Genomic DNA, 24,119 nt, shown 5'->3' with positions numbered 1-24,119 from the left:
CATGAGCCCAGCAGTTAGAGGCTGCAATGAGCTGTGACTACGCCACTACAGCCTAGACTCAGCAACAGAGTGAGACCATCTCTAAAACAATAACAAAAAGTAAACACATATAAAGAGCAATTAAGCAAACTAGGCAAATATTAACAACTGGTAAATCTAGGTGAAGGATGTAGCGGTATTCATCATGTCATCCTTGCACCTTTTCTATTAATTTGAAACTTTTCTAAATTACAAGTTGGGGAAAAGCAAACCCAGTAAGTTCTTGAGGTCTTTCTGCTCTGCTACCTGCAGCAGGGTCACCTGAGTCAAATGCTCAGCCATACCTCCTGATCACAGAATGGCTGCAATGGCTCCCAGCACCATACCCCAAGCCAGGAGAAGTGACTTCCTCCTCTATGTCCTTTAAAAATAAGGCAAACAGCTGGGTGCGGTGGCTCACAACTGTAATCCCAGCACTTTGGGAGGCCGAGGCGGGTGGATTGCCTGAGATCAGGAGTTTGAGACCAGCCTAGGCAACACAGTGAAACCCAGTCTGTATTAAAATGCCAAAAAATTAGCCGGGCGTGGCAGTGTGTGCCTGTAGTCCCAACTACTCAGGAGGCTGAGACAGGAGAATCGCTTGAAACCAGGAGGCAGAGGTTGCAGTGAGCCAAGATTGCACCACTGCACTCCAGCCTGGGTGACAGAGACGCTGTCTCAAAAAACAAAACAAAACAAAAAGGTGAGGCAAGGCAAACATTCCAGACCTCTCTTCCTGTTTCATTGGTCAGAAGAGTAGCCAATTGCTGACCCTGAGGAATCAAATTACTGAGATTGGTTTACACTCAAGCGTTAAACTCAAGACTCAGTGTTTAGAGGCCGGGCAAGATGGCTCATGCTTATAATCCCAGCATTTTGGGAGGCCGAGGTGGGCAAACACTTGAGGTCAGGAATTTGAGACCAGCCTAACCAACATGGTGAAACCCCACCTCAGGAATTTGAGACCAGCCTAACCAACATGGTGAAACCCCACCTCTACTCAAAATTAGCCAGACCTGGTGGCATTAGCCGGGTGTGGTGGCAGGTGCCTGTCATCCCAGTTACTCGGGAGGCTGAGGCAGGAAAATCCTTGAACCTGGGAGGCGGAGGTTGCAGTGAGCCAAGATCGCGCCACTGCACTCTAGCCTGGGTGACGGAGCGAGAACCTATGCAAAAACAAAACACAAAACAAATTCAGTGCTTAGGCGGGGTGTGGCTCACGCCTGTAATCCCAGCACTTTGGGAGGCTGAGGCAAGACTGTGTAGAGACAACCATTTCCTTACTGGTGGAGGGTGAAGGGGAAGGCGGGGAGGGTCACATGGCCCAATAGCTGTGTCCCATCCAGATGGGCTATGACCCAAGCCAGGCCATGAGAATCTGTCCTAGGATGTTGGCTGGGGAGATGGCGAGACAGAACTGAGGATACACCTGGAGGGTGCTAGACCACCTCAGGGAGCAGACCAAAACCCCCTATGCCTTAGCCACGTTGAACTGAGTTTTTTGTTGCTGCTGTTGTTTGCTTTTTTTTGAGACGGAGTCTTGCTTTGCTGCCCAGCCTGGAGTACAGCTACGTGATCTCAGTTCACTGCAACTTCAAGTGATTTTCCTGCCTCCCGAGTAGCTGGGACTACAGGCACAAGCCACCACCACCACGCCTGGCTAATTTTTGAATTTTTTTTTTTTTTTCTGAGATGTTGTCTTACTCTGTCACCCAGGCTGGAATGCAGTGGCACAATCTCGGCTTACTGCAACTTCTGCCTCCCAGGTTCAAGCAGTTCTCCTGCCTCAGCCTCCTGAGTAGCTGGGATTACAGGCTCCCACCACCATACCCAACTAAGTTTTGTTTTTAGTATAGATGGAATTTCACCATGTTGGCCAGGCTGGTCTTGAACTCCTGAACTCATGATCCGCCTGCCTTGGGCTCCCAAAGTGTTGGGATTACAGGCCTGAGCCACTGTGCCCGGCCTGTTTGTTTTGGTTTTTGAGACGGAATCTCGCTCTGTCACCCAGGCTGGAGTGCAGTGGCGCGATCTTGGCTCACTGCCACCTCCACCTCCCGGGATCAAGCGATTCTCTGCCTCAGCCTCCCGAGTACCTAGGATTACAAGCGCCTGCCAGCATGGCCAACTAATTTTTCTATTTTTAGTAGAGACAGGGTTTCACCATCTCGGCCAGGCTGGTCTTGAACTCCTGATCTTGTGATTCACCCGCCTTAGCCTCCCAAAGCACTGGGATTACAGGTGTGAGCCACTGTGCCTGGCTGAACTGAGTTTCTGAAACTAACACAAGTCTCCATGACTGCACTACATTTGCTCCTACTTCATGAAGCATCTGGGCTCTGTCAAACACACCCTCTTCTCAAGAATCATACTGGAGAGGATTTCCCAGACCCTGAAGTCCCACCGTCACTTCACAAATGAGACCAAAGCTGAGCTTGTGCAGCACCCACCGCACCTCCCCACGCAGCTCTCAGCATCTCTGGGCCTTTCCAGGCTGCCCCTGGACCCCCGCTAGCTCATGGCTGGGCACCTACTCTGCATTAGGCCCCAGGGATGCAGCAACGAGGGAGACACACAGCCTCTGCCTGGAGGAGCTCGGGACCAGCAGGGCAGACTGTCACTGGCAGCATCCCAGGTGTGGGGATGTCTCAAAGAGCATCTCCCCTGAGCTCCCTGAGGTTGAGACCTCATGCTCCGCCCTCCTGTCTCCCTTCTCAGTGTCTCCAGAGAGGGGGCTACAGCTTCCTACAGTCAGCCAATGCATGTTCAAATCCTGCATAAGGCGAGCACAGCGTCCAGCTGTTCACCCTTGGTAAGTTAACATCGCATTTCTGATCCCCCATTTCCTGCTGTAAAGGAATGAGTAATTCAGACATGCTGGGTTTTCCAAAGCACTGAAGTCAGTCGGTACACCAAGACTCAGCGACATATAAAGTGCTCTTGACTCAAAGTATCGCCACACGCAGAAGACACTCAGGGACGGGAATGGGTCATTTCATGCAGGGAACAATGTGGCAGGCCAGCTCCAGGGAGAGCAGGCTCCAGCAGGGGGTCCTCCTCCCTCCCCAAACATGGACTCGAACACAGGTGAACACTCCCACGCACACTTTATTAAGTACGGAAGGACAGGTCACAACAGGGGTGGAGGTGGCGGGGAAGGCCCAGTCCCCACCCACCGTCACTGGCACACATAAATTAAAAATAGCTGAGAGTGGGCACGGGAGAGAGGTGGTACTGCAAACACTGACTGCACAGGGAGACATGAAAGCCCCCTTTGAGCTGTGGCCATTAACACTGTACGGGTACCCTGACCAGGAAAGGGTGGGGCTTGGCCACAGAAGCCCCAGAGCATCACAGTCTTTGTAGAGGAGGGGTGTCTTCAGGACATGGACCACTGTTATTTACGGACTGAAACCTGGACCCCTGGCTGGTCCCGTGAGACCCAGATTATCAAGGGGCCACTGTCTCTTAGGCTTCTGGATTGTTCTACTGAGGATCTAAAAGACCACTGGGTCACTATCACTTGGGGTCCTGATGGGTCCACCCAGGGACCTAGGACATGCGAGGGTCATCGTCACTTAGGCTTCCGATTGGTCCACTCGGGCTCCAGGACGAAAAGGGTCACTGTTACTTAGGAACCTAAACTGGTACCCCACAGGACCCAACATCGATGAGGTCACTATCACTTAGCCTTTGCCGGCACTCAGGACAGTAAGGGTTGTGGTTCCCTAGACCTCTGGTTGACAAGGACCCAAAGGCCAGGACCTGAGGGGCAGAGAGAGCTCTAGAAGACCCAGGCAAGGGGGAGAAGACTAAGTGCTCAGGGCTAGAGGAAATCTTCAGCGGGCACCAGGGCCCAGATTTCAAGGAGGGGAGGTGACAGGGCAGGAAGTAAGTCCACCTGGCTGGGTCAGGCCAAGATGAATCTGTAGGAGACCAACTTCTGGGGCAGCAAAGAGTGCCCAGCCACTGCTGGGAGGGGGTTGCAAGGGTCCCTCAAACCTTCCCCAGGTCCCAGCCCCACCCCGGTGCAGAACTGGGCCAAGGAGCTGGTGGTGTGTAACACGGCTCGTGACCTACAGGATCAGGGCGTGGGGAGGGGCGGGCCTGTGGCTGCAGGTGCAGTGGGCTCAGTCCTCCAAGCCCTCTGTCAAGTCTGCGACGCTCTCCACATAGTAATGGGGCACGAGGTCGTGCTGGCCAGCCGCCAGGTAGGCTTGGGCCTCTTCTAGGCGGGAGACTCCCGTGAGTGTGAGCACGGTGGTCATGCCGCAGCGGTGGCCGAACAGGATGTCGGTCTCCAGGCGGTCACCCACCATAAGTGTGCGTGCGGGGTCGATGCTGAAGTTCTCTGTGATGCACTCGAACATGTAGGGGCTGGGCTTGCCCACCACCAGGGCCTGGCGTCCCGAGGCCGTCTCCACCGCAGCGGCCAGGCTCCCGGTGCCTGTAGGGAGATGGAGACGCAGTCAGCAGGCGGGCGGCAGGGACAGCGTCAGGCCCTGAAACTGGAAGTCCAGGGAGGCAGACTGTGCTGGGGTCAAATCAGCTGCTGACACGAGCCAGAAAGCCCACTTCCGAGTCTTATTTAGTGGCTAAGGGTAGAGAGGGCAACCAGATGCCGGCATCTGGACTCCATCTCCACTGTTCTTGACAGGCTAGCTATCCTCTCTGTGCTTTGATTTTCCCATATCTAATACGGGGATGTCTACGGCACTTATCTCATGTGGGTATTGTGAGGACGGGTGGAGCTACTGCAGGTAAACAGGGCCTGGCTCGGTCAGTCCTGCCTGAGGTTCGCGATTTCACCCTGGCAGCTGTGGGCCTTTGGGCAAACCACTCGACCACCCCGAGTTTCTCCGGACTCCTGCAAAAGTGGAATCCAAGCAGGGCCTACCTCCAAAGGGGCGCTGGGCATCACAGGGGCAAGTGATTTGTAAATGGAGCAGCACTTAACAAATAGCAGTTGTGGTTACTGCTGCAAGAAGTCACGCGGCTGGCGTCAGAAACTGGCACAGTCCCTTCGGAACACAGCGGGGCACAGAAACGTTCGCACCTCTGACCCAGTCCGCCTCCCCCGGGAAAGTGATCACAAGAAGAGAATTCCAACTGGAGACAAAAAGCTGCAGGCTGGAAGATGTCTGGGGCTACAGTAACTGATAAGTCAAACTGTGGAACACGCCCAAGTGTCCAACAATAGGAGGACTGTATAGAACTAAAGGACAGTCCTGTCTCCCAGCCCAGTACCATCCTGCCTCACACAAAAAGTCCACTGTGCCTGTCCCACAGACATGTCTTTGTGCCTGAACATTCTGCCTTCATGCTAATGGCCCTGAACAAATGATGATAATCACCATTTACTAAGCACATTCTAAACCGGTTGCCTGGCCTGTGCTGGGTGTTTATGGAAGCCCATTTTACAGATGAGAATGCCAAGGCTCAGGGACATTAAGTAACTTGCCCAGGGTTGTACAGCTTCGTAAGTGGCAGCAAAAGGATTTGCATTTGCGTGGGTCCAACCCAGCTCTGACCTGGGAGTACAAATTGTTTCCCTTGCAGGAATTTTATGAGCTGGGCGTTAAAGGAAGGTACTATTTTTTTTTTTGAGACAGAGTCTCGCTCTGTCGCCCAGACTGGAGTGCAGTGGCACGATCTTGGCTCACTGCAAGCTCTGCCTCCCGGGCTGACGCCATTCTCCTGCCTCAGCTTCCTGAGTAGCTGGGACTACAGGCACCCACCACCACGCCCAGCTAATTTTTTGTATTTTTAGTAGAGACAGGGTTTCACTGTGGTCTCGATCTCCTGACCTCGTGATCCGCCCGCCTCGGCCTCCCAAAGTGCTGGGATTACAGGCGTGAGCCACTGCGCCCAGCCAAAGGAAGGTACTATTAAAAGTCAACTTGGCCGGGCGCGGTGGCTCACGCCTGTAATCCCAGCACTTTGGGAGGCCGAGACGGGCGGATCACGAGGTCATGAGATCGAGACCATCCTGGCTAACCCAGTGAAACCCCGTCTCTACTAAAAAATACAAAAACTTAGCCGGGCGAGGTGGCGGGCGCCTGTAGTCCCAGCTACTCGGGAGGCTGAGGCAGGAGAATGGCGTCAACCCGGGAGGCGGAGCTTGCAGTGAGCTGAGATCCGGCCACTGCACTCCAGCCTGGGCGACAGAGCGAGACTCCGTCTCAAAAAAAAAAAAAGTCAACTTATGGCTGGGTACAGGGGCCCATGCCTGTAATCCCAGCACTTTAGGAAGCACAGGTGGGAGGACTGCTTGAGCCCAGGAGTTCAAGACTAGTCTGGGTAACATAGGGAGATCCCACTCCTACTTAAATAAATATACATATATATTTAAAAAATAAAAAAAAAAAAGAAAAAAGAAAAGTTGGCTGGGCGCCGTGGCTCACGCCTGTAATCCCAGGACTTTGGGAGTCTGAGGGGGGTGGATCATCTGAGGTCAGGAGTTTAAGACCAGCCTGGCCAACATGGTAAAACCCAGCCTCTACTAAAAACACAAAAATCAGCCAGGTGCGGTGGCACATGCCTGTAATCCCAACTATTCGGGAAGCTGGGGCAGGAGAATCACTTAAGCCCGGGAGGCGGAGGCTGCAGTGAGCTGAGATTGCACCACTGCAGCATTCCAGTCCGGGCGACAGAGCAAGGCGCCGACTCAAAAAAAAAAAAAAAAAAAAAAAAAAAAAAAAAGTCAACTTATTCCAGGCACAGCTGCATTTAAAATAAACAAACAAATAAAAGGCCCAGCCTGCACCATGAAACCCCGTCTCTACAAAGAATAAAAAAAATTATTGGCCTTTGTAACACTGACCTCCAGTCCAGGGCACTCTTCATTGCTGTCATCTTGCGAATTTGGCCCTGCAGGGGAGGCGGGAGCAAAAGGAGGCCCCTCCACTGTGGAGGGTTCGAGTCAGACAAGATCAGGTGGCAGCAGAAGCTAATTGGCAGTGGTCAGTGTGTGTGGACAGATTAATAGCCCAATCAGTAGACTGGGGCCGTGGACAGATCTCTGTCACTGCCTCTCTGCTGGCCACTGACCCGGACAGTCATTGATATTAAATCCTGGGGATACAGGATGGTACTGAGTGAAGAGAAGTAGACACAGGATTATAGTGGGGTGCAGGGGTATAGACCTGTAGTCCCAGCTACGCAGGAGGCTGAGGCAGGAAGAGAGCCTGAGCCCAAGAGTTTGAGGTTAAAGTGAGCTGTGATCATGTCACTGCACTTCAGCCTGGGTAACAGAGCGAGACCCTGTCTAAAAAAAACTCAGCTTACAAATTTACAACTAAATGATAATGCTTTTTATATTTATTTATTTATTTAGAGATGGAGTCTTGCTCTGTTGCCCAGGCTGGAGTGCAATGGAGCGATCTCAGCTCACAGCAACCTATACCTCCTGGGTTCAAGCCATTCTCTTGCCTCAGCCTCCCGAGTAGTTGGGATTACAGGCGCGTGTCACCACACCGGGCTAATTTTTGTATATTTAGTGGAGACAGGGTTTCACCATGTTGGCCAGGATGGTCTCGAACTCCTGACCTCAAATGATCAGCCCCCCTTGGCCTCCCAAAGTGCTGGGATTACAGGCATGAGCCACTGCACCCGGCCTAAATGATAATGTTTAAAACAAACGTTAATAAGTTCTCAAAACTTGGCCGGGCGCGGTGGCTCAAGCCTGTAATCCCAGCACTTTGGGAGGCGGAGACGGGTGGATCATGAGGTCAGGAGATCGAGACCATCCTGGCTAACCCGGTGAAACCCCGTCTCTACTAAAAAATACAAAAAACTAGCCGGGCGTGGTGGCGAGCGCCTATAGTCTCAGCTACTCGGGAGGCTGAGGCAGGAGAATGGCGTAAACCCGGGAGGCGGAGCTTGCAGTGAGCTGAGATCCGGCCACTGCACTCCAGCCTGGGCGACAGAGCGAGACTCCGTCTCAAAAAAAAAAAAAAAAAAAAAAAAAAAGTTCTCAAAACTCATCATTTCTTAGTTATTGAACCACACTAGCCTCTGCTCGTTTTGCTCTTGAAGTTCCACCATACCTGTGATGGTGGAAATCTGTAAGAAGGTGTGTGCTACTGCACATCTCTTCCCAACCCTACCTTCAGGGACTGACTTAACGTTGGTAGCTCAAGATCGGTTGTATTGGGAGTATTTACACCACAGAAGCCAGCACACGGTATAATCATGGCTTTCCCTGCTATTCCACATTTCTCAGTGCGCCACTGGTCTGACCCCAAATGCTCTGGGCCTCCTATCTCCCTTCCCATAGCCGACAACACTCCACTCAGTTAAGCCAAAGGCAAAGATGAGGAAGGGGAACAAAGGGGAAAACAGGTGGGGAGAGCAAGAGTCCTCAGCCCTGCTGCCCCCAGATGAGGAAGAGGAACTTCCCAGGGTCATAAGATCAAGGCCGAGGTGGGCCAGAACTCATGCTTTCACGCTGGCCCAGGGCAACACCCCTGGGAGTTCTCCCCTCATCTGACATCTTGTGACTTGCCTGTTTTAAGAACTTGGTAGAGAATAAAAATTAGCCAGGCGTGGTGGTGTGCGCCTGTAATCCCAGCCACTGGGGAGGCTGAGGTAGGAGAATCGCTTGAACCTGGGAGGCAGAGGTTGCAGTGAGCCGAGATGGCGCCACTGCACCCCAGCCTGGGCGACAGAGTGAAACTATGTCTCAAAAAAACAAACACAAAAAACAAAAAACAAAAAAACAAAAAAGAGAGAATAAAAGCCATGTGCTCCGCTGGTGAGCAATTCCTTCTGGGACGGAAAGGGCTTTCACTGAGTCATCCCAAAATGTTCTTTTGAGCTCAAGAATGGCCCCAACTCTGTCCTTCCCCACCAGGATGGAGTTGATCACCTTTGGGCCCTGTGTCTCACTAAGGCCCAACTACATGCTAGACACAGGGTACAGAGCAGTCAACATTACAAAGATCCTGACCCCAGGGAGCCAGCCTCCTAGCAGGGGCATCTGGGCCTCTCTCAGGCCGACGTCTCTCAGGCCACCATCATTCCACTCCCCTCCACTCTAATCCACGGCTCTGCATGTTATGCTGATGACGTATTCCTAAGACAGCAGGCCTTTCTATTTGTCAGCTCAAGTGGCTGCCATGTGGTGACAAGATAAACACACAATTTCGGAGGTCCCTGGGGCGGGGGAGGAGGAATTGGGGGTCAGATATTTGCATTATTTCAGACATAAGCATCATGAGGGCTTTTAATACTGTCACGTCACACCACACCACACCACACCGTTTGAAAGCTGCATCGTTAAGTTGTGCACAAACATGATTGCAGAGCCGTGTTTGTTAAGCCTCTGCCTCCCCCTCTAGGCTGTGGGAGTGACAGCAGGATGGGTGGGCACAGCCGGGTGGCTACTGAGACCACAGGGGTCTGGATTCCACAGAGGCCTGCAAGGCAGGCATGGGCAGGGCCTGGTTTCTCCCTAGCTCCTTGACAACCAGCCTTCCTGTGCCCTGGAGAACCTCTTAACCCACAGCCTTAACCTGAGCCTTGAGGCCTCCTGGGAAAAACTTTTCATAGCATGGCCTAAGGCAGGCAGGAGCTGCTGCAGCTGAGAGCCCCGACCAGAGAGCCCTCAACACAGATTTATGGGGAAACTGAGGCTGAGGTGGGCCCACATACCAAGTAGGTGTGCAGCACAGCCAGGAGAGGCCAAGGACTACGGAATCCCTCTCTGCCATGCCATAACACTGGGTTTACATCTCCTGGTGTATTATCACTCTGCTCCGCATCATGCCTCCTCCAGGGAGTCTTCCCAGATGCCCCTGGCACTAGGCCCTGCTCACCACCCCACCATAATCCTGTGTTTACTTCTCTTTACTCAATACCATCCTGTACCCCCAGGATTTAATATCAATGACTACATGGGTCAGTGGCCAGCAGAGAGGGAGTGACAGAGATCTGTCCACGGCCCCAGTCTACTGACTGGGCTATTAACCTGTCCACACACACTGACCACTGCCAATTAGCCTCTGCTGCCACCTGATCTTGTCTAACTCAATCCCTCCACAATGGAGGGGCCTCCTTTTGCTTCTGTCTCCCCTGGAAGGCTGAACTAGCAAGATGACAGCAGTTAAGAGTGCCCTGGACTGGAGGTCTGTGTCACAAAGCCCAAATTCAGGTTCCGGCGCTCTATCACTCTGCCAGTGAATTGCTGGCAGATTTCTGCCCCACCCATCATTGGGGTGGGGTTGGAGGGGAAGTCTGGGAGGACTGTCCCTATGTGTGAGGGCTGAAACACCAATTACCAGAGGCAGGATGGAGGCAGGTGTGTGGGGACACAGGAGGTGGAGGGGCTCACTATATACGTTCTTGGGCAGCTCACTTCCCTTCTCTTAGCCTCAGTTTCTTTCCTCTTCTTTTACAGACAAGGTCTCACTATGTTGCCCATGCTGAAGTACAGTCGCTTTTCACAGATGCAATGATAGCACACTACAGCCTTGACCTCCTAGGCTCAAGCAATCCTCCCCCGCCTCAGCCTCTTAGGTAGCTGGGACTACAGGCCGTTGCCACTGCATCCGGCTGCCTCAGTCTCTTTGAGAAATGGGACAATAACTCCCATCTCCAGAGCAATTTGGAAACCAAAGAAGAACACACGCCAAGCTCTTTCATTAAGTTCTCTGTAACATGGTGGACTCTGGCTACAACTTAGATCATCTGAACACCTACTACGTGCCAGGCATCCACCCTGATCACCATCACCGGGCACGGTGAGCGCTGCCATTTTTCACCCAGGCAGAGATGCTTGCAGGTTATGTAACTGAACATGATTACACAGCTGTGGAGCTGGAGATGGACCTGGAACTGAGGTCAAACTCCACCGCCTTTGCTCTCCACACACCTGCCTACACCCTACCTCTGGGAATGGAGTTTCAACCCTCACAACGAGGGACAACCCTCCCAGGCTTCCTCTCCAACCCCAGAGCGATGGTGGGTGGGGCAGAATTCCGCCCAACTCCCTGAGTTACAATGGGCCTCAGTTTCCTCATCTGTCCAACAGGGACCACACTCTGCCCCTCACAGGATGGCGGCTACAGGTATCATCCCCCTACACCCACCAAAGCACCCTGGGCCTCCCTCGCACCCTCCTGTTCCCCACCTGCCACCTGGAGACGCCTCTTCCCCGCCCCTCACCCTTAGGCGTGGAGGCGAATGCGCAAATCGCCTCCATCTCAGTTTCCCCGCCATTCCTGCGCTCACCAGGGGTCCGGCTGCCGTCGCTCAGCGGGTGCCATGGGTCACGGTCGGTGGCCACGAGCAGGCACTCGGGGTCGCGCAGGTGCGCGCACGCCTCGCTCAGCCTGGCGAAGGAGAAGCGCTCGTCGTAGCCCACGAGCACGGCGCGCACGCGCGGGGCCGCGCCGTCCCCTGCGCTCGGGTCGTCACCCGGGTCCCCAGCCAGGCGCAGCCCCGCGGCGCGCAGCTCGGCGCGCAGCCCCTCGCCGCCCAGCACGAACACGGCGCCCGGCGCGCCCGGAGGCCCGGGCAGGCGCTGGCGCAGCAGGCGCGCGGCGCACAGCGCGGAGCTGAAGAGCTGCTCGGCGCGCAACCCCCCGAAGCCGAGGCGCGCGAAGCGGAGGGCCAGCTCGGGCCGCGCGTGCCGGCTGTTGTTGCTCACAAACAGAGCCGCCTTGCCGGCCCGCGCCAGCCGCTCCAGCAGCTCCGGGGCGCCCGGCACGGCGCACTCGCCGTTCCACAGCACCCCGTCACAGTCGAACAGGATCCCCTGCGCCCGGCCCAGCACGTCGCGCAGGGCCGCTCCGCGCAGCCTCTCGCAGCGCGCCATGCAGCCGGCTGGCCGCCGGCCTCCCGCGCCGCGCTCTCTCCGCGGGCACAGCGCGCTCGTCCTGGCACGTTCCCCGCAGCCGCCAATTGGCGCGCTGGAAGGACCGGGGGCGGGGCAAAGGCGTGGCCTGCGGCTAATGGGGGCGAGAGTCTGGGAGAGAACCTAGGCCGCGAGCGAACGGAACTTGGGGAAAGGGGCGGAATCGTGGCCAACAACGAGGGGAAGGGACCAATGAAGAGCTAGCCTGATCCCTCTCCCCGTCCCTGGTTCTGCTGGGCCAGTCGCCGCCGAGTTTCAACGCGGACTACACTCGGGATGGGAGACTGACGCTCTTCTTAACCAATAAGAATCTACAAACAGAAAACGCGAAGCGAAGGCCCCGCGCCTCCAGCCAATCAGAAGCTTAGGCGAGCTGGTTGCTAGGAGAAAAGCCCATGCTAAATGAACTGCCTTTGGGTCAAATCTCATTGCCCTCTGAATCGTGGACGCTACAGTTCTGAGCGAAGTCCCAAGAAACGTGTGGGTATGATGGGGTAGGGGGCACATGGTGTCTTCTTGGGTGCTGGAGTCCTCGGTCTAGACCAGTAGTTCTTCACACTGCGTTAGAGTCCCCTGGAAACTTATTTTCAGATATCATTTACATATAGTAAAATGCATAGATCTTTTTTTTTTTTTTTTTGAGACGGAGTCTGCTCTGTCACCCAGGCTGGAGTGCAGTGGCCGGATCTCAGCTCACTGCAAGCTCCACCTCCCGGGTTTACGCCATTCTCCTGCCTCAGCCTCCCGAGTAGCTGGGACTACAGGCGCCCGCCACCACGCCCGGCTAGTTTTTTGTATTTTTTTTAGTAGAGACGGGGTTTCACCGTGTTAGCCAGGATGGTCTCGATCTCCTGACCTCGTGATCCGCCCGTCTCGGCCTCCCAAAGTGCTGGGATTACAGGCTTGAGCCACCGCGCCCGGCCACGCATAGATCTTAAATGTACAGTTCAATGTCTTTTGACAAATGCTTTTAAAATCACCGATGTGTAGCAGGACAGATTCTCGTGTAACTGTTTTGGGTGAGGACTGGGCATTTTTTGGTTGGTTGGTTGAATTACAGGGATTCTGCTGTGAGGCTAGGGTAGGGAAGCACTGGGCTAGAGGCAGGCGGGCTGTCACCGGACTACGCCCTGGGAAGGCAGGAGGCAGAGTGGCCGTAGCCAGTTGCCCAGGATAGTGATGGGGTGACCCAGGTTGGCTGGGTCCCTATCTTAGGGAGGGGGCCTTGTGATCTGGAGGCAACTACAGGTCTTGGGACCTTTGAGGAGCCACTGGTCTGCAGTGTGGGGATGAATGAATTATGAGCTGTAGTGTCATAGTTTTGAAGTTGTCTGCCAATTTCAGAGAAGGCTGTGACCCCCAGGAACAACTGGAGCTCCAAAGACTTGGGAAAAATCGTGCCTTGTAACCCAACCTTTGAAGCTCAACTACCTCCTACTCCCCAAGTGCCCTAAGCCTTTTGCTCCTGACCTTTACATAGGTAGTCTCCTTGGCCTGAATGTTCCTTTTTCCTTTAAAAATTTCACCTTCAGGCCGGGCGCGGTGGCTCAAGCCTGTAATCCCAGCACTTTGGGAGGCCGAGATGGGCGGATCACGAGGTCAGGAGATCGAGACCATCCTGGCTAACACGGTGAAACCCCGTCTCTACTAAGAAATACAAAAAATAGGCCGGGCGCGGTGGCTCACGCCTGTAATCCCAGCACTTTGGGAGGCCGAGGCGGGCGGATCACAAGGTCAGGAGATCGAGACCACGGTGAAACCCCGTCTCTACTAAAAATACAAAAAATTAGCCGGGCGCGGTTGTGGGCGCCTGTAGTCCCAGCTACTCGGGAGGCTGAGGCAGGAGAATGGCGTGAACCCGGGAGGCGGAGCTTGCAGTGAGCCGAGATCGCGCCACTGCACTCCAGCCTGGGCGACAGAGCGAGACTCCGTCTCAAAAAAAAAAAAAAAAAAAAAAAAGAAATACAAAAAATAGCCGGGCCAGGTGGCAGCGCCTGTAGTCCCAGCTACTCGGGAGGCTGAGGCCGGAGAATGGCGTGAACCCGGGAGGCGGAGCTTGCAGTGAGCTGAGATCCGGCCACTGCACTCCAGCCTGGGCTACAGAGCGAGACTCCGTCTCAAAAAAAAAAAAAAAAAAAAAAAATTTCACCTTCAGGGCTGGGCTCGGTGGCTCACGCGTGTAATCCCAGCACTTTGGGAGGCTGAGATGGGTGGACCATGAGGTCAGGAGATCAGGGCCATCCTGGCTATGGTGAAACCCCGTCTCTACTAAAAATACAAAAAAAAAAAAAAAAAAAAATTAGCCGGTCATGGTGGTGGGCGCCTGTAATCCCAGCTACCTGGGAGACTGAGGCAGGAGAATCGCTTGAAGCCGGGAGGCGGAGCTTGCAGTGAGCTGAGATCGCACACTGCACTCCAGCCTGGGCGACAGAGTCAGACTCTGTCTCAAAAAAGATAAAAAATAAATAAATAAATAAATAAATAAATAAAATTCACCTTCAGGTCAGCTCCTGAAAGACTTCCCTTAAAAATCACCTCCTCCAGGAAGGCTTCCTTAACCACCCACCCCATACACCTGAGTCTAGGTTATATGGCCACCCCTAACTTGGCTAATATGGGCTCCCAGTGCAATGACACTTGATTTTGTTTTTGAGACAGGGTCTTACACTGTCACCCAGGCTGGAGTGCAGTGGCATGATCACTGCTCACTGAAGCCTCGAACTCCTGGCTCAAGCGATCCTCGTGCCTCAGCCTTCCTAGTTGCTGAGACTACAGGCACACGCCACTATGCCCAGTTAATTTTTAAAATTTGTTTTGTAGAGACAGGGTCTCACTATGTTGCCCAGGCTGGTCTAGAACTCCTGGGCTCAAGCGATCCTCCTGCCTGGGGCTCCCAAAGTGTTGGGATTACAGGCATGAGCCACCGTGCCTGGCCAGACACTTGATTCTAATGGTCACTTCTGCCTGTCTGTTCGGGAACTCTTTGGGTACAGAGTTAAGTCTGGGAGCTAGCTCAGGGCCTGGCACAGAGCAGATTCAGGGAAGGTTTGAGGACAGAGCCATCCCTGCTCCTTGGGGAGCCTTCCCAGCCTCCTCCCGGAAGGAGTGAGGGGTCCAGGAAACAGTGGGAGTGTTAGGCCAAGGGCGGTGCTCTGGTTTTCACTGGAGAGCAATGCCTCCATGGAGGGAATTGTTACAAAGTTTCACAAATGAGGAAAAGGGATACCAAGAAGTTAAAGTGAATTGTCCAGAATGTGAGGGACAAGCCAGGCTTTGAAGTCAGACCTAGGCTCTAATCCCAGGCCCCTGCCTGACTGCCGTGTGACCTTGGCAGGTCACTTCTGTCTGAGCCTCAGTGTCCTCACTGGTAAGAGGTAATGGTATTTACTGCGCTAGAAGATTAAGTGGAAATCATCCACAGAAAAGCATAGCATGTAGTGCAGAGAAAGCTCTAAAAATGTCTGCATGTCTGCTGTGATCTCATTTCAGACAGGAAGAAAGGCAAAGAATATGTATTTTTTTCGCCTTTATAAAATTGGCTTATTTCAAGAACAGAAAATAAAACTATCATTTGGGCAGCTGCTCCAGTTTTGTCCAAAATAATTTATTTACCAGCCTTACAAAAAATATGTTGGCAAGAGAAGAATCGGTCCCCTAGGAGCAGGGAAGCTTCTCCTTCCTTCCGGTGGCTCCCCGAGGACCTGCCGGAGAGTGGAGAGTCCAGCAGGGGCTCCCCAAGCCCAGGGTGGATGAGGAAAAGGTCAGGAAGTGGGGGACTGTCCTGAGCCCTCCTGGCCATGGGGGCCGACCCAGTGGGCACTGAGGCACTTGTGGGCAAAGGCTGGAGGCCCACGCCCCTTTGTGGGGGGTGAGAGCTGTCCTGGGAGGGCCAGGTGTGGAGGGAGGGGATGCTGGGGGCTGCTTAGGAAGAAACCAGCCACTCAGTTAGTCTCTGAGGCAAGGCTCCTGGGGCGGGGCTGAGGGGGGATAGCTGGGGTAGTGGGGACCCCACCGACAGCCTCAGGGGCTCCTCCCTCTGCTGTGGCAGCCCCCAGGTCCACCTGTGCAGGGGTACTCAGAGAGACTGGGCTGGGGGAGGCTGGACCTGGGGAGGCTGGGCTGGGGGAGGCTGGACCTGGGGAGGCCGGGCTTGGGGAGGCTGGTGAACGCCGGCTTTGGCGCCGGGCAGGCTGAGGGGGTGTGGGGGGTAATGGGGGTGGCACTGTGGGGGCTCGGAGGCTGCTGCCAACCAGACGTCGGGGCAGGGCTCGGGGGGTCCCAGGGCTTCCAGAGCCAGGGGGCAGGGGTGGGGCTGGAGGGGAGGAACGGGAGCCGGAGACCTGGGGGGGCGGCATGGTGGGCCGGGCTGGTGCTGGGCGCTTGGCTGTTGAGGAAGGAAAGGGTGAGAGATGTTGAGCGTCCACGTGGCTGTGGTGAATCCACCAAGCTCCGTGCCCCCTCACAACCTTTGCATCTGCCATTCCCTCTGCTGGGAACACCGTTTCCGCGGCTGGCTCCTCATCATCTAGGCCTCTCCTTGTGCCCTTTGCCCCCTTGGAAGCCCTCCCTGAGCACCCTAGTTAGAGCCCCACCCCGTGCCCCACCCGAGCTGCTCCGTCACATTTTCCAGTTTTATTTTCTTTGCAGGAGTTTTTGTCCTCTGAAATTATCTTGTCCATTTATTTCTAATTTTTAAAATTCTTAAATTTTGAGACAGGGTCTCACTGTATTGCCCAGGCTGGTCTTGCACTCCAGGGCTCAAGCGAGTCTCCTGCCTCGGCCTCTCAAAGTGCTGGGATGGCAGGCGTAAGCCACCGTCCCCGGCCTATCTTGTTCATTTTTATTTTACTGTAGACTACCTGCCAGCCCTGGTCACAAGGCTCCCAGAGCTGTTCCGCCTACTCCTGGCTGTCCACTGCCTCCACTACCTCTGGGGCTGGGCAGGGCCACCCGAAGGTGTCAAGTCACTCTCTCACCTGGCCGGCTCTGGGTCAAATTGACAGGTGAGCGTACCAGAAGGGCTCAGGAGGCCCCTGGTTTCTTCCCATCCCTGCCACCTCCTCTCCTTCACTGCCACTGCCCTTTTTTTTTTTTGAGACAGAGTCTCACTCTTGTGAGTGCAGTGGCGTGATCTTTGCTCACTGCAACTTCCACCTCCCGGGTTCAAGTGATTCTCCTGCCTCAGCCTCCTAAGTATCTGGGATTATAGGCACCCGCCACCACGCCCAGCTAATTTTTGTATTTTTAGTAGAGATGAGGTTTCACCATGTTGGCCAGGCTGGTCTTGAACTCCTGGCCTCAAGTGATCCACCCGCCTTAGCCTCCCAAAGTGCTGGGTTTACATGTGTGAGCTACTGTGCCTCGCCCCTTCACTGCCCTTTAACGACTCTCTCCTTCCACTGTAATCTGTGACTTTTGGGCCTCTGGAGGGACGGGACTCCAGTACCCTAGCACTCACGCCGGCTCCCCTTTAGTGGGCATTTGCTGTATGCCAGGGCCAGGCACTCTTCCAGTAGCACCACTGAAGGCTCCGTGGAGCCCCATAAGGTAAGTGCAGACACTGTCCCATTACACAGAGGAGGAAGGTGAGGCTCAGACAGGTGAACTCACCTGCCCAAGGTCAAAGAGCTCAAATCTAAACCCAGAGTGCCAGGTGGCAAAACCTGGGCTTTTTATCACCTTGGTTCCTGGCCTCCCCTGGCTGCCTAAAAAGATAGGAGGACCTGGGACTGCCTGTCCCCTCTCCCTGTCCACCCTCTGTCCCCTCCTCCCCTCCCACAACCAACTCACTCCTCCGAGCCATATCCTCCACCGGGGCAGCTGTCTCCGGGGGGCTCCTGGTGACCTTGGGGGAGGCTGGTCTGGGGGGTACCTCAGACTCTGTCCTGCAGAGGGAAGGAGAGGATGTGGCAGACTTGGTCACCTCCCAGAAGTCTCATGGAATCCTGGCAAGTCTCCAACTGCCAGGTGGAGTCTGGATCCTCCCAGCACTATCACCCTGTCCCCACCATCCACTGAGGCCCTGGCTGCTTTGTGACCCTGTGACAGAGTCCATGTTCCTCCAGGAACCAGGAGGGAGCCCCACCTGCCTGGCAGGTAGGGCCAGGATGGGGACAGGATGGGAGGTGGGACATAGGGCCTGACCTCTGCCCCAGCTCAAGGCCTCCCTGTGCTTTTTTTTCCTTGAGACAGAGTCTTGCTCTGTCGCCCAGGCTGGAGTGCAATGGCGCGATCTCAGCTCACTGCAGCCTCCACCTCCAAAGTTCAAGCAATTCTCCTGCCTCAGCCTCTGAAGTAGCTGGGATTATAGGCACACACCACCATGCCTGGCTTTTTTTTTTTTTTTTTTTTTTGTAGTAGAGATGGGGTTTTGTCATGTTGGTCTTGAACTCCTGGCCTCAAGTGAACTTCTATCCACCTTTGCCTCCCAAAGTGCTGGGATTACAGGTGTGCACCACCTAGCCTTGTTTTGTTGTTGTTGAGAAGAAGTCTCGCTCTGTCGCTCAGGCTGGAGTGCAATGGCACAATCTTGGCTAACTGCAACCTCCACCTCCTGGGTTCATGGGATTCTCCTGTCTCAGCCTCCCGAGTAGCTGAGATAACAGGTGCGTGCCACCATGCCCTGCTAATTTTTTGCATTTTTAGTAGAGATGGGGTTTCACCATGTTGGCCAGGCTGGTCTCAAACTCCTGACTTCAAGTGATCCACCTGCCTCAGCCTCCCAAAGTGCTGGGATTACAGGTGTGAGCCACCAAACCTGGCCATTTCTTTTTCTTTCCTTCTTTCTTTTTTTTTTTGAGACAGAGTTTCATTCTTGTTGCCCAGGCTGGAGTGCAATGGCACGATCTTGGCTCACCACAACCTCCGCCTCCCTGGTTCAAGTCATTCTCCTGCCTCAACCTCCCGAGTAGCTGGGATTACAGGTGTGCGCTATTATGCCCGGCTAATTTTTTGCATTTTTAGTAGAGATGGGATTTCACCATGTTGGCCAGGCTGGTCTCAAATTCCTGACCTCAAGTGATCCACCTGCCTTGGCCTCCAAAAGTGCTGGGATTACAGGCGTGAGCCACCACACCCGGTCATTTCTTTGTGAGACAGGATCTCACTCTGTCGCCCAGGCTGAGTGCAATGGCATCATCATTGCTCACTGTAGCCTCGACCTCCTAGGCTCAAGAAATTCTCCCAACATAGCCTCCTGGGTAGCTGGGACCACAGGTGTGTACCATCACAACGACCTCATTTATTTTTTGTAGAGACACAGTCTTGCTATGTTGCCCAGTCTGCTTCCACGCCATCTTTATGAGATGCTTTGGCCACTGGAAGCCAGAGAGCAGGTGAGAAGCAGAGGGGGTCCCAGGCTCATTCCTCACTGCCTTCGGGTCTCTGCTTGGTCGTCTCTTCCTCAGGGAGGCCTTTCCTGGCCCCACGGCTAAAGTAGCCCCCTGTGCTCTCTCTTATCCTGCTCCCCCTCCCTTGGCAGCGCCTCTCCACCTGACACTATAGAGAGAACGCACCGGTGGCTGTGCTTGATGCTGCCTCTCTCTCCCTGTGCCCTGGAATGTGAGCATTTGTCTTGCTCGTCAGGAAATTCAAGGTGTGAGCTGCAGTGCTCTGTGGTACCCTGAACAGCAGCTGCTTGGTATGGAGGCACCACGGTACCATAAAGCCCTTCCAGATTGAAACGATCAAAGAGAAGACTGCAGCCAAGCATGGTGGCTCATGCCTGTAATCCCAGCACTTTGAGGGGCTGAGGCAGGCGGATTGCTTGAGGCCAGGAGTTCAAAACCAGCCTCGCCAACATGGGGTAACCCTGTCTCTACCGCAAATACAAAAATTAGCCAGCTGTGGTGGTGCATGCCTGAAGTCCCAGCTATTCAGGAGGCTGAGGCAGGAGAATTGCTTGAACCCAGGAGGTGGAAGCTGCACGTGAGCCAAGATCTCGCCACTGCACTCCAGCCTAGGCAACAGAGCGAACTCCGTCTCAAAAAAATAAACAAACAACAACAAAAAAAGAGGCCGGGTGCAGTGGCTCACACCTGTAATCCCAACACTTTCAGGGACCAAGGTGGGTGGATCATTTGAGGCCAGGAGTTCAAGACCAGCCTGGCCAACATGGTGAAACCCCGTCTCTACTTAACATACAAAAATTAGACAGGTGTGGTGGCACCTGTCTCCCAAGTAATCCCAGTTACTTGGGAGGCTGAGGCATGAGAATCACTTGAACCTGGGAGGCACAGGTTGCAGTGAGCCAAGATTGTGCCACTGCACTCCGGCCTGGGCGACAGAGTGAGACTCTGTCTTAAACAAAACAAAACAAAACAACTCTCGAAGGTATTTTCAGATTCCAAAACGATCATCTCTCGAGTTCCCTAGAATTGGACACAAAGCCTGGTACACAGTAGGTGCTCAGGAAATTGCCACATGATGAACAGGGCACACATCAGTGGCTGAGACAAATACTGGCTCTGAGTCTCCGCCCCACCCTCTCCAAACTAGGAGATCTGGTCTTTGGGATGAAAACACTAATAATTACATTTCTAAAAATTCAGCTTCCAGCTCTGAGACATGGTGCCTCAGGCAGACTGTCTGTGGGAGCACCACAGGAGCCATTCATGCCCCTCAGTCCTCACCTTTCCTTGGTAGCTGCTGAGGCCAAGGCTGGGGCTGGAACTGGAGCTGGAGCCGGAGCCGGGGTGGTGGTTGGGGTGGGCACAGCAGTGGGTGGAAGTTCCTCAGAGGCCAGCCTGTCACTGACCGTGTCCTGGAGGGTAACAGCTGAGAAGAGGCCTGACACGTTGAAGTTGATGTCTGGAGACAGAAGGAGTGGAGACGGCTCTCAGAGACTGTGCCAGACTCCTCACTCCACTGGCTGGGACCATTCCCCCTTCCCCTGAACCCATGTGGACCATGCTCAGCTTCCCCACTCCTGTGTGGGTCTCATCACAACCCCACAAAGCAGGCAGACCATCCCCATTGTAGAAATGAGAAACTGAGGCTCAGACTTCCTCCTGGACTCATGGTGAGTTTGTGGGGCTGCAGGGGAGGGAGCAGGGCAGAAGGAGGGCACCCAGCAGGGGATCCATGCAGGCAGGAGCTTCACCTCCAGGGAAGAGGGTGTCTGCACTCTGGATCAGCGCCTCGACGACACCCACCACCTGGATGGAAGACACGGAAGCCGCATCCAGCTGGGCCTGGTCCCTGGGACAAAGAGATGCATCTGCTTAGCAAAGGGTTTGTGACCCCAACTCTCTGTCTGGTCCTGTGCTGGGCAGTGGAGACACGACGATCCATCATATTGAGTCCTTGTTCTCAAAAAGCCCACAAACCACCAGTTGATGGTAAATGTGTCACTCACGTGCCAAATGTCCCCCTTTCCTCACCCTGACAGACACCACTAATTAATCAAGGACTCTTTCCCTCATGGTTGTCATCTAGACAGCCTCTACCAAACAAATGCAATCAGCACGTGGGAGGAAATCTTGCCATCTATGGCCAGGTAAATAATGATGACTCCTCACATAGCACTGCACTTTACACTTTTTATTATTTCTTCTTTTTTTTTTTTGAGACGGAGTCCTGCTCTGTCGCCCAGGTTAGAGTGCAGTGGTGTAATCTGGGCTCACTGCAACCTCTACCTCCTGGGTTCAAGCAATTCTCCTGCCTCAGCCTCCTGAGTAGCTGGGATTACAGGCGTGTACCACCACGCTTAGGTAATTTTTGTATTTTTAGTAGAGACGGAGTTTCACCATGTTGGCCAGGCTGGTCTCGAACTCCCAACCTCAGGTGATCCACCTACCTCGGCCTCCCAAAGTGCTGGGATTACAGGCATGAGCCGCCGTGCCCGGCCTGTTTCTTCATTTTTATTTTTTTTTTTGAGACGGAGTTTCGCTCTGTTGCCCAGGCTGGAGTGCAGTGGCACAATCTTCGCTCATTGCAAGCTCCGCCCCCTGGGTTCATGCCATTCTCCTGCCTCAGCCTCCTGAGTAGCTGGGACAACAGGCGCCCGCCACCACGCCCAGCTAATTTTTTTGTATTTTTAGTGGAGACGGGGTTTCACAGTGTGCTAATTTTTTTGTATTTTTAGTAGAGACGGGGTTTCACAGTGTTCACCAGGATGGTCTCGATCTCCTGACCTCGTGATCCGCCCGTCTCGGCCTCCCAAAGTGCTGGGATTACAGGCTTGAGCCACTGCACCCGGCCAGGGGTGGAGCTATTAATAGAACCTGATTGAGCCGGACACGGTGGCTCACACCTGTAATCCCAGCACTTTGGGAGGCCAAGGCTGGTGGATCACGAGGTCAGGAGATCGAGACCACCCTGGCTAACACGGTGAAATCCCGTCTCTACTAAAAATACAAAAAATTAGCCAGGAGTGGTGGTGCGCACCTGTAGTCCCAGCTACTTGGGAGACTGAGGCAGGAGAATCGCTTGAACCGGGGAGGCAGAGGTTGCAGTGAGCAGAGATTGTGCCACTGCACTCCAGCCTGGGCAACAAGAGTGAAACTCTGTCTCAAAAAAAAAAGAAAAACAAAAAACAAAACAAAACAAAACAAAGAACCCGGACCCAATCTCTGGGCTCCCAGCTTCCCATGCCACTAAACATCTCATCACCACCACTGGCCAGAATGCCTCTCTCCAAAGCCCTGTGGCCTGCACGGCCCCTTCGGCCTGTTCCTCATGGCAGCCGCAAAAACAGGAGCTGCTCAACCCACTCCAAAAATGGGGACACCGAGGCCCAGGGGAAAAATAAGACAACAGATGGCTGGGGTGGGATCTGCCTTCCTCCTCCCACCTCCCCCAGCCCACGGCCCCTCACCCTTCTTTCTCAGGTGGCCACAGCAAGTTGGGTCCCAGGACTATGGCGATGTTGCTGGGTGTCATCTTGTTCACCTCCTGCTCCTCGGCCAGTCGTGCCAGGAACTTCATCAGGTACCTAAGGGCAGAGGTAGGCTTAGGCCAGGGGCAGAACGCACCCAGCCCTGAGAATTCTCCAGCTCAGGGTTTCCAAAGAGTGTGAAAGACACCGCCCAGAATGGTCTTAACACTGTCACAGTTAAAGCAGCTTATCCGCTGAGCGCCAACCCTGCGGCCGGCACTGAGCCAAGTTGAGTCCTCGAAGCCACCCTACAGGGTAGGGACTATTACAGTCTGCATTTTTCAGATGATGACGCCGAGTGGCCTGCCCCGAAGTGGCATGCGAAGTCAGGCAGTATGGCTTCAAAAGTTCAAGGTCTCATTCACTTCAATGCTTTACATAAAAATATGTATGTGACTAATTCGGCCGGGTGCAGTGCCTCACGCCTGTAATCCCAGCACTTTGGGAGACTAAGGTGAGTGGATCACCTGAGATCAGGAGTTCGAGACCAGCCTGACCAACATGGTGAAACCCCATCTCTACTAAAAATACAAAACTTAGCCGGGTGTGGTGGCAGGTGCCTGTAGTCCCAGCTACTCAGGAGGCTGAGGCAGGAGAATTGCTTGAACCCAGCAGGCAGAGGTTGTAGTGAGCTGAGATTGCACCACTACACTCCAGCTTGGGCGACAGCGTGAGACCCTGTCTCAAAAAAAAAAAAAAAAACAGTATGTATATATATACGTAAATGACTAATCCATCAAAGCTGCATTTGCAGAAATATTTCTTAAAATATAGTGACAAGGCCAGGCTCAAGCCCAGGGTCCCTGACCCCAGCTGGGCTCTGGCTCTGCGGCAGGCTGGGGGGGCGGGCTTGGGCTCACCTGAGGTTGCTGAGGTTCTCGGGGGGCAGGCGGCTGCACACTTCTTGGAGGGCCTGCAGCCGGGCCCCTGGCTCCTTCAGGCTGTGGAGGGAGTGGAGAGACCTGTCAGCCAGCGCAGGGCTACCCCTTTGCATCCTCCTCTTCCCCATCCCCTCCCTCCTCCAACATCCTCACCTGGCTGCCCTCATCCAGTCGTCATAGAGGTCGAAGGTCATCAGGGGCTCTGGCAGCTCCCGCAGATAGGACTTGAGGGCACCTGAAGCAGGAGTGTGGGGGAGGGTCAGAGGCAGCCCCCACCCCGCTCTCCCACTTTCCCTGTAGAAGGAACCTCCGGCCCTTGTTCACACTAATGTGTCTAGATCTGACAGTTTCTTTGGGCTGCAGGCCCTTTTGAGAAAATGAAGGCTAGCCATCATTTCCCCAGAAAAATGTACAAACATTTTGGGGGGCTCATGATGGATCCCACATTAAGAACCCCTGAGCGTCCTCAGTCTCCTCAACAGAATAT

General features: G+C 54.2%; 1 protein-coding gene across 3 annotated transcripts in view; it reads right to left on the bottom strand.

Moving 5' to 3' along the window:
• Window positions 1-3,108: 3,108 nt before the first annotated feature.
• The window catches only part of LOC105464477 (SH3 domain-binding protein 1), a 28,341-nt gene continuing 7,330 nt past the window's right edge, over window positions 3,109-24,119 (bottom strand). The window contains exons 12-18 of one of the 3 annotated variants that reach the window (XM_071080547.1): window positions 23,786-23,867; window positions 23,612-23,692; window positions 22,692-22,808; window positions 20,976-21,073; window positions 20,506-20,683; window positions 17,666-17,760; window positions 3,109-4,465 (exon numbers count right to left, since the gene is read on the bottom strand). In XM_071080547.1, the coding sequence (XP_070936648.1) occupies window positions 4,149-4,465; window positions 17,666-17,760; window positions 20,506-20,683; window positions 20,976-21,073; window positions 22,692-22,808; window positions 23,612-23,692; window positions 23,786-23,867 (968 nt within the window). In that variant the 3' untranslated portion in view covers window positions 3,109-4,148. Of the gene's footprint in view, window positions 4,466-11,250; window positions 11,895-15,458; window positions 16,260-17,665; window positions 17,761-20,505; window positions 20,684-20,975; window positions 21,074-22,691; window positions 22,809-23,611; window positions 23,693-23,785; window positions 23,868-24,119 lie in introns of those variants that run through there. The other 2 variants (XM_011712425.3, XM_011712427.2) reach the window with 2 other exon arrangements.

Source organism: Macaca nemestrina, chromosome 15, assembly GCF_043159975.1.
Source record: "Macaca nemestrina isolate mMacNem1 chromosome 15, mMacNem.hap1, whole genome shotgun sequence".
NCBI lineage: Eukaryota > Metazoa > Chordata > Mammalia > Primates > Cercopithecidae > Macaca > Macaca nemestrina.
Note: the sequence above shows the minus strand (reverse complement) of the source record. Positions and strands in the feature narration are given on the sequence as shown.